General features: G+C 31.8%; 3 protein-coding genes across 3 annotated transcripts; 2 read left to right on the plus strand and 1 right to left on the minus strand.

Annotated features, from left to right (window-relative positions):
• The first annotated feature begins 161 nt into the window (after positions 1–161).
• Positions 162–17,215, plus strand: LOC110998077. Its single transcript, XM_022266518.2, has 6 exons — positions 162–355; positions 11,711–11,862; positions 12,747–12,999; positions 14,610–14,874; positions 15,454–15,641; positions 16,431–17,215. The coding sequence occupies exons 1-6, from the start codon at positions 271–273 to the stop codon at positions 16,691–16,693; spliced, it is 1,206 nt and encodes a 401-aa protein (XP_022122210.2). The 5' UTR covers positions 162–270; the 3' UTR covers positions 16,694–17,215.
• Positions 17,216–17,252: 37 nt separating this feature from the next.
• LOC110998091 (transport and Golgi organization protein 6) lies at positions 17,253–21,468 on the minus strand. Its single transcript, XM_022266548.2, has 5 exons — positions 21,293–21,468; positions 19,210–21,164; positions 18,621–18,831; positions 18,040–18,191; positions 17,253–17,568 (listed from the first exon to the last, which is right to left on the minus strand). Exons 1-5 carry the CDS (start codon positions 21,342–21,344, stop codon positions 17,254–17,256), a joined length of 2,685 nt encoding a protein of 894 aa, XP_022122240.2. The 5' UTR covers positions 21,345–21,468; the 3' UTR covers position 17,253.
• Positions 21,469–21,631: 163 nt separating this feature from the next.
• LOC110998090 (NEDD8) lies at positions 21,632–22,368 on the plus strand. The gene is made up of 3 exons (XM_022266547.2): positions 21,632–21,817; positions 21,885–22,015; positions 22,197–22,368. The coding sequence occupies exons 1-3, from the start codon at positions 21,800–21,802 to the stop codon at positions 22,279–22,281; spliced, it is 234 nt and encodes a 77-aa protein (XP_022122239.1). The 5' UTR covers positions 21,632–21,799; the 3' UTR covers positions 22,282–22,368.
• Positions 22,369–22,586: the final 218 nt, after the last annotated feature.

The raw sequence follows: 22,586 nt of genomic DNA on the forward strand, positions 1-22,586 counted from the left end.
GTCATACATTTCAAAATTTATACTTTACCAGATTAAAACGTGTTTAATAACACAATTATTCTTTACTTGAAAATTAATCTAGTCTTGGTTCACGATTTGGATGCGGGCTTTTCACCTTAGTGCTTACAGATTGTTATGCGTTAGTCAAACTCTGACTGTGGCAAGGCAATCGTGTGCCGCTCTCTACTTTCGAACGCGGTATTTATTTTTCAAAATTAATCAGCCAGTATTTTTCAATGATAAATACTTTTTAGTAAAAAAAAAGTAAAAATGAGTTTGTGTGCGAGTTTATTTTTTTGGATAATTATTCAAATCACATTCGTGTCCCCAATCGCGGAAATCGGTTCGGATGACGGTAAGGACTTTTGATTAATTAAAATTAATAATATTAGGAGTAATGAAAAGATACGTTAAATATCTATTAAAATGACAATTTAGCGGGATTAGGAAACAATTATTATTTCATGTTTACGTTCTTTAAAGCTGTAATAAAATTTAAAAATCAACTGCCATAAAACTTGCGAAATATCGTTTTGTAAGTTTATTCTGTATTCATAATAACCTTTAAATTTCTTTAAATTTAAATGTATCATATTTACTTTTTTCATATTTTTTTTTAAAAACGTATTTTTTATTTTTTTAAAACACTGATACTCCTCGAAACACTATCCAATACATCGGTGTTTTTAATGTATTTTTTGTTGTGCAATTTTCTGCAGTAAAGTAATTTGGTTTATATGTATTAATAATTATCGCAATGCTAACTGGGTTGCTAAAACAAACCATTGAGGTTTTAAAATTTTATTTTTATTTTTTGACACATTTACCATACCTAATTGTTATATATTTTAGTAAATTTAGCTTGTAAAATGTACTGTAGATATAACATGTATGAATCGGTGAACTTTAATAAATTAATAATATGGATTAAAATATTATATATACATATACCATATAATGCTATTCCATGATTAATTCCAACATCATAAATTTTCAATTTAGGTACGTGTTCTTTGAGCGTCCACCAAACTCTTCATATTTATAATGTACCGAAATATCTCTAAATAACTCGTAATTGACATTACTGATGAGACAATTATCAATTGACCTTCTTAATAAAGATGTAATGATCCGTGAATAGAATTAACTTTCGACAGACATCATTAACTCTTTCACTGGCATTAGAGTTAATAAAGATTTCACGTTTGAATATCTTAAGTTATACTTTTAAGACTTACAAAAGACTTGACGCTTTACTGCCCTACTGAGAGTCGTTTGTTAAATATATGCTGTGTATAAATTCAAATACGTTTATAATGAGTAGGAGAAATAATAATCATTGCCCCGTTCTTTCTTGAATAAGTCATGGGGATATTAAATTTAGTAGATAGCACAGTATATTATTAATCTACGTTTAGATTAATTTGTTTGACTCTTGAGAAGATTATTTACCTGTAAATAGTGATTAAATTGTGGTTTCGTAGCGGTTTAAACATGGCGACATTCTCTTGATATTGTCATTAGTTGTGTTAACAGTTATATTTTCTCACTAATAATGTAATTCTTTGAGAAATGAAGTATCTTTAAACGAAGCTAGTGTTAGCCTAGTGGCTGCAGCGTGCGAATTTCATATTTGAACGTCAACCCAGGCTATACACAAACGGACTTTCTTTATGGGTATCGCTCGTACGGTGAATGATAATATCTTGAGGTAGGTAGTGTGTTTCAAATGTAAAAATTGACGAGATGTCAAACAGAAGGCTGAATTAAAAGTAACCAAAAAATGGATGCAATCTGAGGTCAAGATTGCCACTGGATTATTTTTATACTATATCTTACTTATGTAATTAAACTCTAGTTATGTATTAAAATTTAGCTGGACCAGAGCAACTAACCTAAAATCCAGTTTCTACAACATACGGTGCCTTTCAATGGAATCGTTTGGGTGCGATTTCATTGAAATCAGAAAATCAGAAAATATCTGATTATGGCTAATAGCAGATTAAGGAGAACAAAAAGATATATATATATATATATATATATATATTATTGCCAGTTTATATGTTGCAATTTAACGCCTACGTATACATGTAATTGGCGCACAAAACGGCACTAATGCGTAAAGGGAACGGACGTGACACACACGTCTTATTCTTACGAACAAAAACACTAGAATTTAAGTTAATTTTTGTTTTCTATGGAGTAGCATTTGAGACCTTCGATATTGTAGGGTTGTCAAATGAGCATTCAGGTTAACGAAGATTCTCTTAATTTCAAGGTCACCTCTGTAAAAAATTCCCAAAGAATATGTTATGGTTAAAATTACGCAACTCCCGTGACAATTCAGTATAACGGTTCCGAAACAATATCTCAACGTCACGATCCCTGTTCCGCTTTTTACCAACAACAAAGTAATCACTGGAACAGTTTTCCGTAACGAGTACATCTGATGTCTTTTAGATCATTAAGATGTGCAGGGCACAGTAACCGGCAGTGGTAACGATCGCAACGGGAGCTTTAGCAAACCTAACTGTTTTTGTAAACGAATAAATCAATCAGAATTTGCAACTATCGTTATTTCATACCCGATTTGCATTTTGAATCGACCTAGATTAATTTCGATCCATAACTTTATCGGTACACCATTAGGGTGATTATATTATGTTAGAAGTAAAGGGAATGACTTTCCCTATGTTTTGAAAATAACGTATTCTTGTTCTCAGGGATAATGTAGGAAAGTAATGGTGAGAATGTTAAAAATTAGTTTTGATTGAGTTTATTCAATCCAAAATTAATAATGAAATAATTATATTAGAATATAATACATATTTCGGGATATGTATGTAGACATAGACATAACGTTTATTACTTACAAAATAAATTAAAAAAAAAGAATGAGAGATATTTTTTTTTGTTTTAAAGAACAAGGTACGTCTTATTGGATTAAATTAATTACTCAAGGTGACTTATTATTAAGGTGTAGGTATTATTGGACTCATAATTGCGTATGGTTCTGACAGATTGCGTTAAGACTCTGATGGAAAGACAGTTCTTAAGCCTATTGATAGACAGACTTTTCCAAAGACAGAATCTGAATGGGTAATATAAAGAAATGTGAATATGACATAAAAAATCATTTTAATCTCAAGCGCTCCGAGTAAAAATAACTAAACATGTGTAATGAACTTGATCTAAGCAGTGAAGTAGAGAACGAAGAAGAAGAAGAACTAGTTGTGCGTCAATTCGAATTGACGTTGGCCGATGCGTATGAAGTCTATAGTCTAGTATACTAGTATAAATAATGTTACGGTATAGGTTATACGAGAGTAGGACGAATGCAAAATTGGATAACAAGCCAGCTTGGTCCTAATATCCGATACAGTTCACCCAGTTGTACACTGATGGATTGTATTACCCGTGACCAGTTCTACTTACAAGGTTCCGCTGTCATCAAACACGAGATTAACCTACACCTCGAGCTATCATGTATCAATAGGTCAAATGATTGATAGGATGCTTTCTTGTTCTGATTGTTGTTAGCTATATAATATACAATATATAAGACCTCTTCTTATAGTATCGAAAAGTTTTGAACCGACCGGTGTCAGACCTTATGACGCAATAACGGAAAATAAACACAGATTTCTGTAGGTCTCATAAAATTTTTTTGAACATATACTTTTTTTGACGCGTTAGGGAAAAATGATGAATGGAAATTTTTACGATGCGGGGCACACCGTTACAAAAACGACACCCAGTAGTTACCTATAGCCACCTTTAATTTTTTTGTGATATTTAAATAGGTAAACTTTATTTCACTAGATAAAGCGTTATGATAAAACTTTCAATGTATTAATTACTTTTTTCTATTGTTAGTGTCATTTTTTCTACAAACGCAGAATAATATTTTTAACTTGTTATACATTAGTACACACACGTTTTTGACGAATCGAAAAATGTGATCAGCCTTTGCCTTCCACAGGCCGTCGACGTTACTTTGGGTCTAAACTCTTAAGTATTCTAAAGTATACTACTAACTACAATGTATGAACAATTTTTAAAGTTTTTAACGGGCATATAGACAGAAACTACTCAGTTCGCACTCACAGCAAGTACAGCTCGGTATAGTTCTTGCACGTATTTTATATATTACATAACGAATGTTGTACATTTTAATAAAGAAATTGTAGTTCATTGTATGTCAGTTATATACAGCGCGAATCGCTTTTTCTACAACATGAATTCTAGTCGAATAAAGTATTTTATGTTGCCTACTTTTGAATTCAACTTTTCAAAAATTTTCAAACCATTTTTTCCAATTAACAACAATTTATTTCCAAACAATATTAGGTATATTCTATTCTGATAGCCATTTGATGGCATTTCTTTAGTATCGCACAATAATTTTAGTAACTTCACTTTAATGAACTTTAGCTTAGTGTCAAATAGTGAACGGAAAGTCCCATAGCTACGTGATCCAACCGGCACCGACGAAAGAATAAAGCACATTGTGCTGTGCTAGATTTCATAGCTTTTGTATTAAAACATTTGGTTCATACCAACTTTGGTCCAAAGTGCGCATGTCATTATCAATGAACCACTTCGCGGTTGGCATTATGCATGCCCTAACGGTCTGCTACTGCGCAAGTGGCATGAAATGGCAGTAGAGTGTGAACTATTTTAAAAATGTTGACAAAAGTATCTACATTGAGTTAATTAATATTTAATATAATTAATTAAATTTGCTATGCTGAACTGAGCAGTGAAATAGCTATTTAAGCTCTTATTAAAAGTATTGATTCATTGATTACTATCCACTTACGTCACGCGTATTTAGATACTATTTATTTATTTATATTTTAGTATTAAGACATAAATAAATAAAAATAATAAGTAACTAAGTGTCGTGCCCTATGTCTAAGGATAAGCTGTATAATAAAATCAACCGGCTGGTCGATTTATTATTAGTATTTATTTTTGATTTTTAGTGATAACTTTTTTAGTATTTCAGAGTTTTATGTACCTAATATGTAAATACAGCAATAAAGGCTTAGTTATTATTATTATTATTCCTAAGTGTACGTTATTGTGTGTGTATATAGATACATAGGTACGTATAGGCGAAAAACGTATTGTACAATATGTGGTAACAGTAACATACTTTTTATTACGCGGTCACAATTGTTGAAAGAAGTTGTACAGGAAATAGATAATATAAATTATATATAGATTTAATTTGACAATATATAATTAAATAAATAAATATAGCCTTTATTGACAATCTTGTAAGTTATATTTTATGTTATTTCTACTTCATATACTATGCTGAAAAGCAAGACAATCAAAAAACCGGTGTCGCATAGGAAATAATATGATAATATTTAATAGCTTAACTAAATTTCGTAAGTATAATTTATTACCAACTGTAAAATCAAATCTTATATATTAATTTTATTTCATAACACGGACGAAGCGGGGAGCAAAAGTTTGTAATATTTGAATGTTATCACGTATGTGTGTTTCCTGGCCTAGCGTATAACACACGGTAGGTCACTTTAGTACGGCATTTAAGCTTATGAGCAAAACGTGCCCATATTATAACATTTGCTTTACTTTCGTTGTGGTTCATTTGAAATAGGGCGTGTGTGAAACCAAGCTTTCACTTGACGCGTTTGACAAGGCTCTTAATTAGCTGATAATTACATTTAAAGTGTCGTAAGTTTAAGTAGCTGTACGGTTTCCACCACATTTCCTTCTATGTAAAAACAAGTGAACAAGAAAGAAAAATCTGTTAGACACAGCCGGGATTCGAATACATGTTCTATTATTGGATAGTTAATTTCCAAGTGAGAGTTTGGAGTTGCAGACACAAGATATATTGACGAGGGGTCTAACCAAGTCTTCTCGTTCAACGGCCTGGATTTGTGTAAAGCTAAAAGTAAATTTAGGGACTCTTATTACATTCATAAGTATACAATTTTTTAATACAAATTGATTTGTTTTTTAAATGTATTCTACCCGTGAATTTATAAACCTCGTCCCTAACTTTGTCTCCCATAAATAGTATTCCTATTTAAGTAACTAGATATATCGAATGTAGATTGAAAACTGGAAGTAGGGAGCTGGAAGCCGACTCCTGTCAGGTCACCGACCGGACCTGCAACCGTTTAGGTCAAAGCCGTGATTATCAGATATTTCGATATCAGTTTTGGATACAAACAATTATCTGATAGAAATGCACGATCTGTAACGGTTTTTGAAACCTTATTTGAATTTTGAGTTTATGACTGGATCCCACGCGATTTTATAAATATAGCAATAATCCAATTAAGATTTCCTTAAATAATTAATACTACAACGGTAACTACTTAACTTTCCAAACATGTTTTGATTATGTTCTTACAAGGATTATATCTGTATTTCATTATAACTTTTAGAACATGAATATGACAACTATTCTATACCTATTGACGGAATTTCATCCCGCCATCGACTTCGGTAGTTCGGTAGTATGTTTGTGAATCTACAATGGTTACTACAAACCAAATATGTGCATGTGTTGCACACACACTAGCTAAAAATGAATGAATTCTTATAACGCAACGTTGTTCCACAGCATGGTGGTTTTATTAAATATTTTAAATATTTAGTTATTATTAAAAATATTATTAAAGTCGTAACCGACCGAGTTACAAGCTTTAATCGTATTGAAGTGAACACTATATTTAAACAAATAAAATATAAATTATACTTAAAGTATAAGTTCTAGGGTGAAATTTAGACTCGAGACTTACCCGAACTATGGCTCTCATAATTATGTCAAAATCAAATACATTTGTGACATAAGTGAGTCAGTCTTAGTGTTGTTCAGTTTCTGAACTTCTTACCCGCTCTACACCCTTGACTTGCGAACTGGTTGTAAATGTAAATTTAATTTGTTTTTTTTGACGTTCATAAGTGTACATGTTTACCTATATGAATAAAGATATTTTGAGCTTCAGTTTGATTCTCTCTTCAATTCTCCTTTCCTAAGTAGCCGATGAAATCGTTAAAAAATATAAGCGTCTTTATTAACTAACAAGGCCATGACAAATTGTATCTTAAAGCATATTCTTAGTGCGATATGAAAAAAGTGTTGAAGAAAAGGTATTATTGAGTTACATTGATTACAATAAGCTATTAGACATCAATGATATGCTCTACATACGAGAGAACGAACTGTGTGGCATACTTTAGCTATTTGAGGTGGCTTATCGAATTGAATAGATCGAATCTTCAATTAAAAAAACTTGGCGCCTAAAGTTTTGGTCATAGATTTCCGTATCCGTTTTCTGCTTTTTTTCCTAGTGGATGTTCCTGACATAATACGATATGTATGTCGTATTGTGTCAGTATTTTGGTCTACGGCTTGCCGGAATCATCACGATGTTTTCATTCACCGTGTGAGAGTGTTAATTGTGCACATCGAAGATAAATATGATGATGATAGAAATGTCCATTGGTACAACTGTGATACGAACGACCTCAGAGTTTCGAGGTGTAAGTGTTTTAAAAAGATTCATTTTTTGTCTGTGGCTCCTGCATAGTTTTAATTATTATAGAAAAAAAATAATTTATCTATGCATGAGCAATTCATGTTCTGTAATGTATTACAAACATATATATTATATATATTATATTATATGTTAAATAATATATATATATATATATATATTATTTAACAAATGTTTCTAAGAATGTCCAATAGAAAAAAAAATCATTTTTTTTATGTATACAATTTATAACTAATACATAGAATAAATGTTTATAGCTGATAAAGAGTTATAAAATTTTTATATTAAAAAAGTGGAAACATAAGTTTTATAATTGTAGGTAGTATATTCCAAGACAAAACTAGTTTAGGGCAAAAATTAAAAAAAAAACACTGTTATTTACGCGTCTACAACTTTTTATATTATTTTTTTGTATGCAGTTACAAGAAACTGCATCTACCTAAATACCTGTGTAATTGTTTCGAATACAATTACGTTTTATCTGAACAACAGTAGGTCAGTTTTAATTGAATACCTACAGCAAAAATGAAGATTATACACGCACGGCCATTTTAACAATACTTTGGATTTACATAGTTTCTCCACGTTTTGAAAGTTTAGGTATGCGCTCTTAGATTTTAGCCATCGAGTTCTTTAACAACAATAATGTTTCTACGACAAAATAATTGAAATTATTTAGGCTTCTTTTAATATTTAAAAAATATTAAAACAAGTCTAAATATTTTTTTCTATATGACTTATAAATCAAGAGAGTATTTACTCACACAAGTTCTGCCGCGAACCACCACTATGTGGAACCCACTGAAGTATTTCCGAACCAATACGACTTAGGGTTCTTCAAGAAAAGAGCGTACCAATTCTTAAAAGGCCGGCAGTGGGCTTGCGAGCCTTTTGGCAGTGCGAGTGTTTTGTTAGTTTTGAGCCCTGGCCGTCTGCCTCCTGTAACAAAAAAAACACATTATTTAAACGTAATTTCTGAAATAATTGAAAATAAATAGTGACATTTACCAGTATAATACTCAAAACGCAACTAATTTAGCCGTACGATCAACCACGCTCCAGAAAATAAACCACTCTTTATATTGAACAAAGAAACAAAGTCCCAAGCGAAATCACTAAATAAATTCAAAGCACTCGTTAAACGTAAATTAATCAATAAATCTTTTTATAAATTGGATTGATCAGCTCCAGTTCAAACAATTTGTATGACTCAAAACTTAGCGATTAAAAAAAGTGGCGGAGAGTTTCTTGCGAGTTCTTCTTCGCTCTACACCCTTGAGTTGCGAACTGGTAGTCAAAGTAAATTTAGAATCAATTAACTTCTTTCTTGACGTTCATAAGTGTGCTTGTTTACGTTTATGAATAAAGATTTGACTTTGACATTGACTAACGCTCGCGCTAATGTATTAAGCTTTGGCGCCAAATTTCATGTGTTCTAAATTTTCACGGGTAGCCTTATTCTTGATTTAAATTGAACATAAATCATAACCCAATATGTAATAAAATAGTATAAAAAATATTTCACTTTGACAAAGGGCTTCGTACTGTAACAATATGTTTTGAATCTGATGGCCTCATATACACAGGAAGAGCGATGTGTTAGTCTTTGTTGGTGTCGTTTCGCGTCAGTCACTCAACACAATCGCATGACCGACACATCATCATCAATTATTAACGTGCGATTCTATCTTGTTTCCATCCAAATAAACCTTTTAATGATAACTGTCAGTTACAGGGTACTTCTAAATATACGATAAGTACACAAGTGTTGCTTTTTATTTAAAGCAGATATTGTAAAAAGTCATAAACAAGTTTGAGATACAAATAAGTACGATTTAATGTTTATAGGATGTGTTGGGTGTGTTAGTTTGGTTGTGCTATACATATATTCGTTTAATCTATCCTTGCCCCCAGATCACAACAACTAAGGTCGATAAGTTTGGTAGCACGTTCAGGGTAGGTACGTCATTGCAGTGACTGTAGGGCGTACAGCATCGCAACTTAGACCAGGGAAGGGGCAACTAGAATCTTCTTTATATTTTATTTAACCTTCAAAAGTGCCATTTTGGGTGGTCTATTTGGAATAAATGATTTGATTGATTTGATTTTATGTAAGAAAACGTAAGCTTTATACTTTATAGGTAGCGTTGACATACGACTTACAACTATTTTTTGCTGGTCCGATTCTTACCCATAAGTGCATGGGATTATGGGTAAGAATCCGCCTGGCGTCTTCTATGGGAAGTCTGGATCGACAAACAAGGCTCTTTGAACCACAAAGCACTCAGTATTTGTTTTTATTGACAAATATTTGCATGGGAATTGCGTGTTAAGCATTACACATTTTTTATTGATCTGTTTCTACTGTAACTGGATAGCCCTCGGTTATATATGGAATATTTGATCAAATGAAATCGCCTCGAATATCGACCATTCGAAAGTAGCATATCGGTAATCACTATTTCGGTGATTGAAGCAAAATACGCTTCCGACAAATGAAGGGTTAAAACCATCGGGAACACATTTTTTATACATTTTTTATACGTTTACAATTACTTTCCTTTTAAACTTCACGCTGACAACATTTTATTTTGATTTTATAAATGTGATGCAATTTAGGCAAAACATTTTGGCAAAATGATACATCCTGTCGATTGAATCCTAAAACTATTTATAAATACAATATAATAGATAGGATACTACCGTTTCCGCTTCGTGTGCAGTGAGTGAAATATTTAAATAATATAACGAAATATCAAGGTCATCTTTGTGATTACATTTGGAACCGTGTATGTACACGTTTCCAAATGTTTGCGAAACAATTGACATCTTGACTTTCTTATTTTCGATTTGGCGTTCGTGCAGTATTCATGTTATAAAGTTTTCTCCTTAATTTATATCATTTTAAGTACAATCAAGAGCCTTCATGTTATAGAAATAGTATTTAAGCAATTCACAAAAATTCGTTACGAACGTAATTTGTTTTTAATTTATTTTATTATTCTTTATAACTCAAGATGTCATATGGAACATGGTGTAATGGTTGCAGCTCCTTACAAACGTTGTGTAAAAGAAAAAAAACTTGGCGATTAAATAGAGTGGCGGAGAGTTTACGCCAGTTTTTCTCCGTTCTACGCCCTTGATTTGAGAACTGGCAGTTAATGTAAAATTAGAAGCATTTAATGTATATTTCTTTTTTTGACGTTCATAAGTGTACATTATGTTATCTACATGAATAAATGCTTTTTGATTTGATTTGATTTGACTACGAACATTTTAGCTCAGCTATTTGAGTGAAGTGCCGGCGCACACACTCTTGCACTATAATATCTGCCGCTTATTTGTACTTGTAAAACAAAAATCTTAGTTTCTTAGATGAGTTAGATAGATAGAGATGTTTCTAATTTACAGCACAAATGGATTCGTGGCCATACAAATGGCGCCTCCAGTTGCTCCAGTTTTCTGCGAATTGTTTTCGTTGTGTATTCATGCCGTAAATCACAACGGGTAATTGACCCTAACCATTCGGCTATATTTTCTGTTAGAATAATGACCAAACAAATAGGTGTTGTTTATGAAAAACCGGCAGCTCATAGAATATAGTACAAGCATATGTAACAAAGAATGACCGAATTAGGTGCTTTTATAGTGGAATAGGTGTTTATAAAGTATATATATATGTTCCATACAAAAATTGTTCAAAGACTATTAAATACTATTTCGTAGTAAGTAAATGTTACAGTATCACATTTTATTTTCATCTAATCAGAACATCAGGCAAAATGGCAAATTAAACCGTTCCAAAAATGCAGTAAATTTTCTTTAATTTACTGAGAGATCGATAGATCAAAGCATTTTTACTAATATAAATAGCGAAGTAATTTCAATATTTAAATTTTATAAAAAAATCGCTAGCAAACTGAAGCTTCTCTGATGTTAAGTGATACCGTCCCTCATGCTCACTTACACTGCCAGAAGTCTTATCATGAAGGACCCAAACACGCTAGCTAAAGACAGAAGATGTAAAAATACATTATTTAACATTTTTAAAACGTCCAAAAGTCAAAGAATTTAGCGTGGGCATTAGGCTGAATTATCAGACATGGAGTATTAATTTTTAATGAAATCTTCCAAAATGTTAATTATTTACTTTTCAGAAGTTCTTCATCTCATCGGTGAGCCAGATTTTCGTGATGTGCGCTTACGTTGGGAGTACGGTCAACCTGATGAGGACTCACGAAAGTTGCTGGCATTCCAAATACACTACTGCGAGCTACAAGCTTGGGGGCAGTACAGATGTCGAACTAAGGTAACCCGAAAATACATCCAAGATATTTAATATTAAGACGCTATTCTGTTAGGAGCATGGACTGTATATTATACTAGAAAAATACCTGGAGTTAGAAGTTAGAGTTAGAATGAAATCCTATTAGAAAAAATGTGTTACCATTTTATAAACTTAAAACTAGAAATGTTATAAGTGTTGCCATCAACAAATTAATTGAACTTTTCCTCTTATCTATTTAATAAGTGATATTTGTAACAGCAGTATGGAGCTCTAGATAAACCATATTACTATGTGCAGTAACCGTAACATAACGTGACGAAGGCTATAACTCTGACCGCGATTGGAACCCAATTTATTTTATTACTGCGAAACATAATATCTGCATTCTAGATGCTCTCAATTGAGAGCGTATTGAATGGCTTCCGTGGGTCTGAGCAATATTTTACTATCATTTTCTTAGTTAATGATATCGAATGGTAAACTACTGGCTTATGCAGAATAGATAATGTTATTTTAACCAAAATCTCGATCTTTCATGTCCACATATCATAAATACATTACTGCGGAATTTAATTTTCCCTTACCTTTAATGAAGTTAAACACGCATATTAGCGAAAAAAACCAATGGCGCTACAATTTAGGGCTGGGCCTAAGAATTCTGTATCTGATCGTGATTAAATGCTTTTTGTAATAGACAAGTAGGTGTTCAGTTTTCTTATGCACACACCGTCGAATTTTAGTTAGAGTTAATTGCGCACTTAGACAAGTACATTAGTGAACAGCCGGGGTCCGAACCCACGACCTTAGAGATGAGCGTCGCACACTCATGCCACGAGGCAAACACTGCTCATATTGTATAAAAACTCAGTTACATAATAAGTGAAAAATTAATAATATTTTTATAGGTAGTAGAGAACTTCGAAGACAGGGGGAGAAGAGAAGGGAGAGTAACTGAATCTACAACCACTACCACTACAACTACAACTACCAAACCCACTTTGGGAGTGCGACGAGGAAGAGTTTATACTACGTTCATCACTGGTCTCCGTATGGCCACCACATACTCCTTTGAAGTGAGACCGGTGAGACGAGACCCAAGAGACCTGGCCGATCCACTTTCCATCGGCTCAAAGATTATTATCGTTCCTACCAAAGGATGTAAGTATCTACAATAAAATAAAATCCAAATCCAATCATTAAAAAAAAAAATCTTGTTATGCTAATATCGTAACTTTCTTCAGTACCGTTGATTTTTTGATTTGATTTGAGGGTACATTCATTTTTTTCGTAAACCGCAATCATGGTTACTGTAAAGGACACTGTATAAATCAACTTAGTTAATATATTGAAATAGAGTTCTAAATATATATATATATATATATATATATATCTATCTCGAATTTAATCATGTAATGTAAGTATGTATGTCTTTAAATTGTATCGCGGGAAAGCACACTAGGCGTCGATGTCGGCGCATAAAATGTAATCCTTGTTTCGAATACACCTGCGAAGTTTTTTGGTGACGGATAACTTTTTATGTTTTAATATTTATTATTATTAATTTCTCTGATGTAAGTATCATGTATGCGTTTAAAGAGAATAAACTACTTTAAACCTAAATTTATCAGTTCAAGGCACAGATGAGAGCAAATCATTGACCTATCAATAATTTCCAACAACAAATTACCTATATATAAATTTCATTTACTTCTGTAGCTGATTTTATCAGATAGATAATTATTAGCAAAAAATAAATGCAACCTTCCGCGTTAAAACTACAAAAGTATGCTGGTTCTAACGATAACCAACTAAAATAATGATTTTCGGTTTGAATTACCATTATAAATGATAACAGTCGTAAATTAGCGATACTAATTTATATTCATCTCCGAAAGCTAAATAGAAAGTGCTTATATAAGTGTCTACTGTCTAGGACCACTTTCTAATGGATATAAAAAGTATTTATCAGAAAAGGATCTTCTAAAATAATACGTATGACAGATATAATTAAATCAATTTTTCATTGACTTTCTATTAAACATTTCGCTTTCATGCTGCGGGCATGTGATGTGGCTGTTTAAGCCCCTCTGTGTTTCGCCAGGAATCCAACCTAGTACCTGTGTACTATATGCCATATGCACCACTATGATACAGAGGCGATTTTAGTTAGAAAGTACTATGAATAAAAACAACACAGTCATTTTTTTTGTCCTGACCATAAATCAAGAATTACGATAGTTATGTTTTAGATAAAAAATGCTAAACATCTTTCTTAAGATATGCCTTCTATGTTTTACGCCATTTAACTCACAATCTTATTCTATATATTATATATTCTATATATATCTCATGATAAACTCAGATTGCAGTTTTGGCAGTTTATATATTTTATGATGCAAACATTATCTAAACAGGATTTTCGGAAATACAACCATAACTTGAAAAAGTCTTTAAAAATCGAGCATCGAAAGTGCGATTAGTAACGGAATAAAATATAAAAACAGATTTACAAGCCATTTATTCTACGTATTTTCACAATAACTCTCACACTCATTCAGTGAGAGCAACCGTCCTATGTAAGCGTGCGATCTAATCGATTTTTCATTCTTTGACTGCAATTAACACTTGCTCTTGTGATTTATTCTCATCATACAGAAATCGGCATGTCGAAGTACCAAAAATTAGCGACGTCCTATAGACATAAGAAAATAATGATTCAGACGCAGAAGATATATCTTTTCTCTGCATTGATCAATCTGTGCTTTCAGTTTCAGCACGCGCCACCCAATGCTTGCCTCACGCAAGCGAAGTGGAGGTCTCAACGGGTCCGTACTTTGGGGGGCGAATAGCCGTAGAAGCGGCCGATGGCGGTCCGGAACGCTGTTCCCTCCAAGGGAACCCCAATAGTGCCCAGGATGCGTACATCCTTCGAATACACCACGATGAATGCGGTTCGGAAGTCAACGAAACTACTGTAGCCACATATGTCATCGTGCAAGAGAATCTGCCGATATTGACGCACAGCACTCGCAGGTACTTTTGTTTTGCGCATTATTTGTGCAGATATAGGTTAATTTTCCTTTTTCTCCATTATGTGGTATATACGCCGTTATGTCTATTAAATTTTACATGCCTCGTTTTATCTTTTATTAAACATTATTTAACAAATTAACCCCACCGAATACATTCGATAAAATTATACAATTTATTATTTACATTAGGAAATTCTTCGATACCCAAACGTTAAAAAGTTAGCCTTGGGTTTAAATGAAGGGTCATCTCGATACGACTTTCAGTTTACGAGAAATTTGGTAGGTACCTACATAATTGGAAGCTTACAATTTTTTTATTAAACAGCAATATCGGTCAACTCACACGTCGATCAAATAGATAACTTCCTTTTTTATGTCAAAGGCATGACAAAAAGGCAATTGATTTTGGACACCTTGCTGCGTAAAGACTTACCTACTACTAAGCATAATTTTTTTCTCCAACCCAAATATGATAGAAATGTAATAATATAATCTTTTAAACTAAAATAAAAATCGCTCATGTGTATATATCATGTGTCATTTCGAGTGAATAGTTAATAATAAAATTCATTGTTTATAGATTCCTAGTGCTATGTTCATACAAACCGGAAACGTTGACGGTACGAGCTGGTATCAACTTACCCAAGTCAAGTCCCGGCGATGTGTTGCTGGAGCCCCGACCTTTGGGCTCGGTGGAGCCTTTCGACTTGGATGATAATAATCTCCAACCGGCAAGACTTGAAGCTCAGAGGGAGGACTCAACACAAAGTATGGAACTTATTTTATGTCTCCGTGATGCTTATGCCCTATGTTTGAACCCGGCAACGTGTTAATATGACAAATAACTAAATACTTTACCATTAAAACCATACCATTTTAGAACCAAACACTTTTAATCAATTTATTTTGTATTAAAAATTTAAATTAAATAAAATTATAAAAAGAAGATATTTTCTTGTATGGGAACAGTAGTGGGTCGTCTTCAAATCTTTGTTTTCCCGGGAAACGATGAACGCTTGGAATAAATCTGATTATGTAACCAAAATATGTATGTGAAAACTTTGTTTAAACATTTAAGTTTCTACAACACAAATTATAATTAACTCCGCTCTCCTTGTTAATTTGATAAGCGTGTTAAATTCAAATCGCTTAACTGTCGTTTATGGTTTAATAGGAGTAAACTTCGTAACAAGATTTCACAGATATAATTTTTTTTTATTCAAGACTAACCTTACGCAAGTACACTTTGTAAGATTAATTAATTATTATGTATTTTAGATTTTTGCCTTGGATCTGACGTTAGGCTTTATTATAAGTTATATACCTACTACAATGTTATAATATTTGATAAATATTATTATGAAAGTAATCATTAAGAATTGACAACTAATTGTACATAAACACTTTTAATAAAATATTTTAACACAAAATATAATTATGTATTTACGTTATAAGTAGTTTGGAAATAAATGTTAGAACATACATGGAACGCGTATACTTTTTTATATTGACAATTATAAAAATATATAAAATTTCTAATTTAAATCTTATTTTCAGGTATGTTTGGTGAAATAACAATGGTAATGTTTTTGGTTGTGACTGCGTTTGTCGGAATTGGCGTTCTTGTATGGAAGATGGTTCCCCAAGCCGATAAAGACAACATATCTATTGGAACTGTGTCATCTCTTTCTCGCAGCAGCATTTTCGGTGGGCGTAACAGAGATAGATTCTCAGACAAGAGTTCAGTCTACTCAATTACATTGTCCGAGAAGGATGAGGATATTGTTAAGAAGCAGGATGATAATACTTCTGAAGCTTAAGATGTACACAAAAATAAAATTTAAATGTTGTATTCAGCCGGTCTGAATTTCTCTGTAGCTAAGATTTTGAGACAAGATATTGAGTAGGATTCAAAGTCTCAGCGCTAAGCACGACTTCTGTATGTCAAAAAATCTTGAATCAGATGACTCGCATTAATAAGTAAAAAAATCGTAACTACAGTAAAGAAAGTAATTGTGTATGAAATATCCGATTCATATTCCAGGCTTAGCGCTAAGAATGTCAAATAAGTATTGAAATTTGACATACGGGAGTCATCGTTATTTTTTTGGCAATAGTTATAACTTTATGCCATTTCCAAGTAAGGGAGACTAGTTTGAGTTGAATCCCGAGTCTCATACGTCAAAAATGTATTGTTTAATTGCCTAAACTTAGCTTTAATTGTAAATATTTTGTGTTAGGTCAGTATAATATAAACCTGCTTGGTATAATACAATAATATAGTATTTTTATTCTAATTATAAAAACGCAATACAAAACAATATTTAATGTGTAAGGTATTTTATATAAGGTGTCAAATGTGTGTAATAAAAAGCAATAATTATTTAAATTTTATTTCATTTAATTCACTTATACGCATGTCGCGCTGCATAGGTATTTGTGCGAAGAGAAATTCCTTCACAATATCGTTAAGTTCTTCGAGGGCTATTTGAGAATGCAATCTAACAATTGAATCTTCATTTTCATTTTTATATAATTTATTTAAGCCTCTATATATTGGCACTAGGTTTTCTTTTAATTCAATTAATGTATCCCGCCCTAAACCCTTTAGTAAACTCGATATGACCATGACAGCTGCACGACGACATTCAATTGCGTCATCACTTTCTATTATACTCCAAATACATATAAGAATCTGAAATGTAGATAAATAGTTCAAAACTCAGTAATTATCAAATCCAAAAGTAAAAAAGCATAGCTAAGTGGAACTGGATATATTGCAATGTAGGTTTACCTACCTACCTTCCTACCCACCATCCAGTTCGGACTCCAAACGAATTAGATTCGAACTATTACTCCTCAATCGAGGGTATAAAACATAAGAATTTTTAACAAAAGAATTTAATATACATCTGAGTTTCAAAAAAACAATAAAAATACAGACTAGATAGAAATACAAAGATTTAACTATCTTCTTTAACAAAATATACATGAAACATGAACATGACACTAATCGCTAGGATACCTTGAACGAGGCCAAACCTAATCAATCGAATCGAAAAGTAAAACAAATTCCCACAGGTTAGTCCCTGGTAGTAAAGAAAACAGCTAAAAGTTAAAAAATATCTACTTGAATACCGAAAGCAAGAAAATACAGAGAACATACCTCATATATAATAGTTCCAATTCTATAATGCAATACCAAAGCAATCTCTGCAAGGTTGGAAAGAGCGGAGGCCCTTATCAAGGGATCTTCATCGCGACACCCGCATAAGAACGTATTCAATAATATTGTCTTGTGTTTTATTGCTAATTCACCTAAAATTATAGAGCCCTTATAAAATATGTTAACAACGGAAGTAAAACATAGTTGCACTATATTATATCCCCTACACCTATTACAACTTTTTAAATATCCTAAACTATAATAGTTAATATTAATTGTAATAATATTTCGTTTATACCTAAATATTCGACAATATTTAATATTTTCAATACTATAAGATTTTTATATATGAAATATATTATAAATTAATGTGAAAAGTAATTAATTTTTACAAGCTTAAGTTAAACAAAAGTTAGCTTTATATCATCGTCTAACAACAAGGAGCTTTGTGCTTTCGCATTTAATTTCACATTTTGTTGAAGATCATACTATTTTATGGTTACTATTCTATGACGTTGACAATTCGAATTTACGTATTGTATGCTTGAAGCATATTTAGACCATAGACAATTTGTACTTACCAAGTTGTTTGGTAACTTTGACAACAATATCACCAATTTTCATTCGCAAATCCGCTTTATTGTTTTCACTCATTTCAATATTTTCGGTAGACACTTGGAGAAACTCCTTGCAAAGAACTCCCAATACATCTTCTGTGCAATGTGAAGCCAGTGATGCTATACCATTAATTGCAGATAAATACACATAGGAGTCCAAGTCTTTTAACTGTTCCTAAAACAATCAATTGCCCAATGGAAGCCATTATGTGCATGATTTTAATCTAATAGAACACAACAATTAGGAGTAATAATTATTGTGCATAGTATAATACTCCAAATAAAAGTTCAATTTGAATAGATGTTGAATTATTAACATAATTTTAAATTTGTACAGTTCGCGACAATGTGCCAAAATTAAACCAAAATATAAATGTAAACCAGATAATTTGTGTGATTATCTTATTTGTCAAATCAATATAAGAGTATGAATTAATGGCATATAGCATTTGCCATTATTTCTATAAGTTTTGAGTCTATGTATGCCTGCTAATTTCTAATTCAATGGGGATCAAGCTCTTTCTGGGCTACTAAGTCAAAATAAAATAATTACCTGGAAGAGGCAAAACAGATAATGCCTCTTGGAAATAGTTTCTGTGTCGCCAGCATCAATTAGTTTTCTTAGTTCCATAATACCATGAGCTCTCACTGGTAAAAGCTCATCAAATACATTTGATAAAGCTTTGTCATAAGCTGAGTCAGATTTAGGAAAACTCTTGATTGAAGATAACAGTTCTTGACATAAAATACTGTTATCATTATTTCTCATTGATAGTTTTTCAATTGTTGGTATTAAATGTATTAGCCTATGACCAAATTCTTCATTTGAAGTAAGAACTGAGTTAAGTAATGCTAAAGCTATAGTTACACATTCATCAGATACTTTGTCTATAATCAGTAAATTTTCTACAAAGTCAATAGCTATTGACGGGTTAGTTTTCAACATTTTAGTGGCTTTTTGTGTTGATGATGCTTCAGATAAAAGTAAAAGAATACCGGCATATTTCTCATGTTGCTCGGTCAGCAGTATTGGATCTTTTTCTAACATTAAAAGTGACTGATTTCTTTTACTTTCTAACTGGTCAATAAGCAGCTGCAAAAAACTTGTAAAGAGATGTTCTGTTACTATTTTAGATTCTGAGTTTTTAAATAAATCCATTAAGATTGATATCTTTTCTTCCATAGGAATGTTTACATCTTTGGCACATTTTAATATTAGGCCCATGTTATACTCTTCTACAATTAAATGCAGTGGTCTTGACTTGTCATATATTACTTCATTTACAGTTTTATAAATTTCCTCTTTATCTATTTTTTCAAGGATTTTTAATATTATGTCATTTAATTTAACTTTCATATTGTTACTGGAGCATTTCATAAGTAATGCTAATAAAAGTTTCAGGTTAATAGACAATATCCTAAATGGTACATCAGATTTAGTGTTACATACACATGCATGTAATATTAATACTTTTTGGTTTACTTCTTGTGATGTCAAAACTATGGTACCAGGGTCACAGGGTTGTGATATAATTGATTCATAGTCAAATGCTTGAAGAATGTCTTTCAAGAGACAATTGACATCATAATTTTCTGGGTATCTCCCAAACAAACTGACCAGACAAGATGAAGCAGTTGTTAAATAGTCGGCATTATTAAGAGAAAAGATTTGTTTTAATTGACTGCAAATATTTTTTAGATATTCAGTTTCTGTTACATTGCCATGTTTATTGCAGATAATTTTGCAAATCATATCTATTTTTCTCCATTCCACTCCGGTGTCAATGTTATGACTTTCTATGAAACATCTAATGAGGCTTAGTAATCCTCCAGGTGAAATAAGACGTCTGCTCATTTCTTTGGCTACTGTTCTCTTAACAAACATGGGAGGATTTACCTCTTTAACATTTTGTAAAACTAGCAATTCTTTCATAAGCAATGGTTGAAAACAGTTTTTGACTAAATGTTCATATATTTCAATATACATTTTTCTCTCTGTGTTAAGAATGATATACTTTTCATTAGTCATAACAAAATTTTCATATACTCCAGGCTTTTTTAAAGGTGCAAAAGCAAGTTGTATTAAGGCTGCTAAATAGTCAGATAGGTGAAACGTTAAAATTATGTTTTTTAGTATTGGAACTTGGTAGCTTTTATGAAGAAAGTCTGTACATTGCACAAGTATTTTATATTTTTCCTCATCAGTCAATCGTAATTGTGGAAGAAAATTGTCTAATTTGTCCAATCTTAAACGTAATCCCAAGCCAGGAATTAAGCTATTTGAAATTCCAACATTAATTACTACTTGGTAACAAGTTCTTAATATCTTCTGATTTTTAACACTGATCAAAATGTTTGCAGTATTAATTACATTCATTAATTCATTCACCTCTTCTATTATATTTTGAATAAAGCCATTTATTGAATCAAAGTGAGTAATATTGCACTTAACATCCGATTCTTTAAGAATAATATCTTTGAGTAATGTAAAGTAGTCATAGTCATCTCCTGAAATTTAAAAAAAAACATTTGTACTTTTTAAACTAAAATATTAGCTATTATATAGATATAGTAGTACAATACAATGCTTATTTTACTGTATTGAGCTATAGACATGAAATAATTGTACTCTTTACCTATTCTTAAAGATGTGTTGATCCTTTTACATAATTCGTCGACATTCGACATTTTTATATCCTAGAGATCAAATGAATTATGAAACAAAAGGTTTATGTATGGGCATTAAAAACAATGATCAATTATTATTGAGAATTGTAAAATTAATCAAATATAAATCAACAAAACACTGACAGTGACAACCTGATTACTATTAGTCATTTGCAAATTGCATCGCTTTGCAATAGCCATCTGCCAGACTTACAAATTACAATTATTACTAGTTGTAATACTAAAACAAGTTAAGTCAGTGTCATGACAAATTCCACTGTGACTTGACACTTGACAGTAACATTAAAATTTGACGTAAGGAGAAATCATAAATTTTCGTTTTTGCAAAGTGTTTGATCAAGGATTAAAAACTGAATCTTAGAATTGTTTAGATTAACTATTAGTACAAAATAATTAACAGTTTAAGTTCCTGTATCAGTTACGTATTTAATTAGATTGCACATCCGCCTACCAAAATGTTAATCAAAGTTAAGGTAAAACCTTGGATTTCTTAACTCTCGTATATTAAAATGTGAAGAAACTTAACCTTGTCCTTTGCAGACCCTCACTGGAAAAGAAATTGAAATAGACATTGAGCCTACAGACAAAGTAGAACGAATTAAAGAACGGGTTGAAGAAAAAGAGGGGATACCGCCTCAACAACAGAGATTGATCTTTTCGGGCAAGCAAATGTAAGAATCGACTTTGTTTGACTATGCATATATATGTCGCCGGCGCTGTTTATTGATATATCATTACTTATATAAAAATATGAAGTCATTTGTGATTCAAATCATAATATTAAGGTTCTAGGATCTCTGTCACATTAAGCTGTAAAATAAGGATTTTATTGAGATGACTATATTTTTACAGGAATGATGAGAAGACTGCACAAGATTATAAGGTACAAGGTGGCTCTGTTCTTCACTTAGTGTTGGCTTTGAGAGGGGGCGAGTGATCAGTGGTTGGACATCTCATATTTTTAATGCTTAATTTTAATTCATCTTTATTGTAAAAAGTGAAATATGATAACTGTCTTTTACTAGTTTATACTTTTAATTGATTCTTAGTCCCTATAGTCCAATTATTTTTTTATTATAACTAAATTCAAGGTCAAGTTCAAGTAATACCATAGTTCAAACACCAAGTTATACAAAAACATTTGTTGAATAAAACACACATACCAGAATATGGTGATTGGCTGAAATGTTAGTTCATACAATGTAGGAGAAGAAGATGTATTCTCTGATAACTCTGCAGATA

The sequence above is a fragment of the Pieris rapae genome, chromosome 16 (assembly GCF_905147795.1).
Source record: "Pieris rapae chromosome 16, ilPieRapa1.1, whole genome shotgun sequence".
NCBI classification, from domain to species: Eukaryota; Metazoa; Arthropoda; class Insecta; order Lepidoptera; family Pieridae; genus Pieris; species Pieris rapae.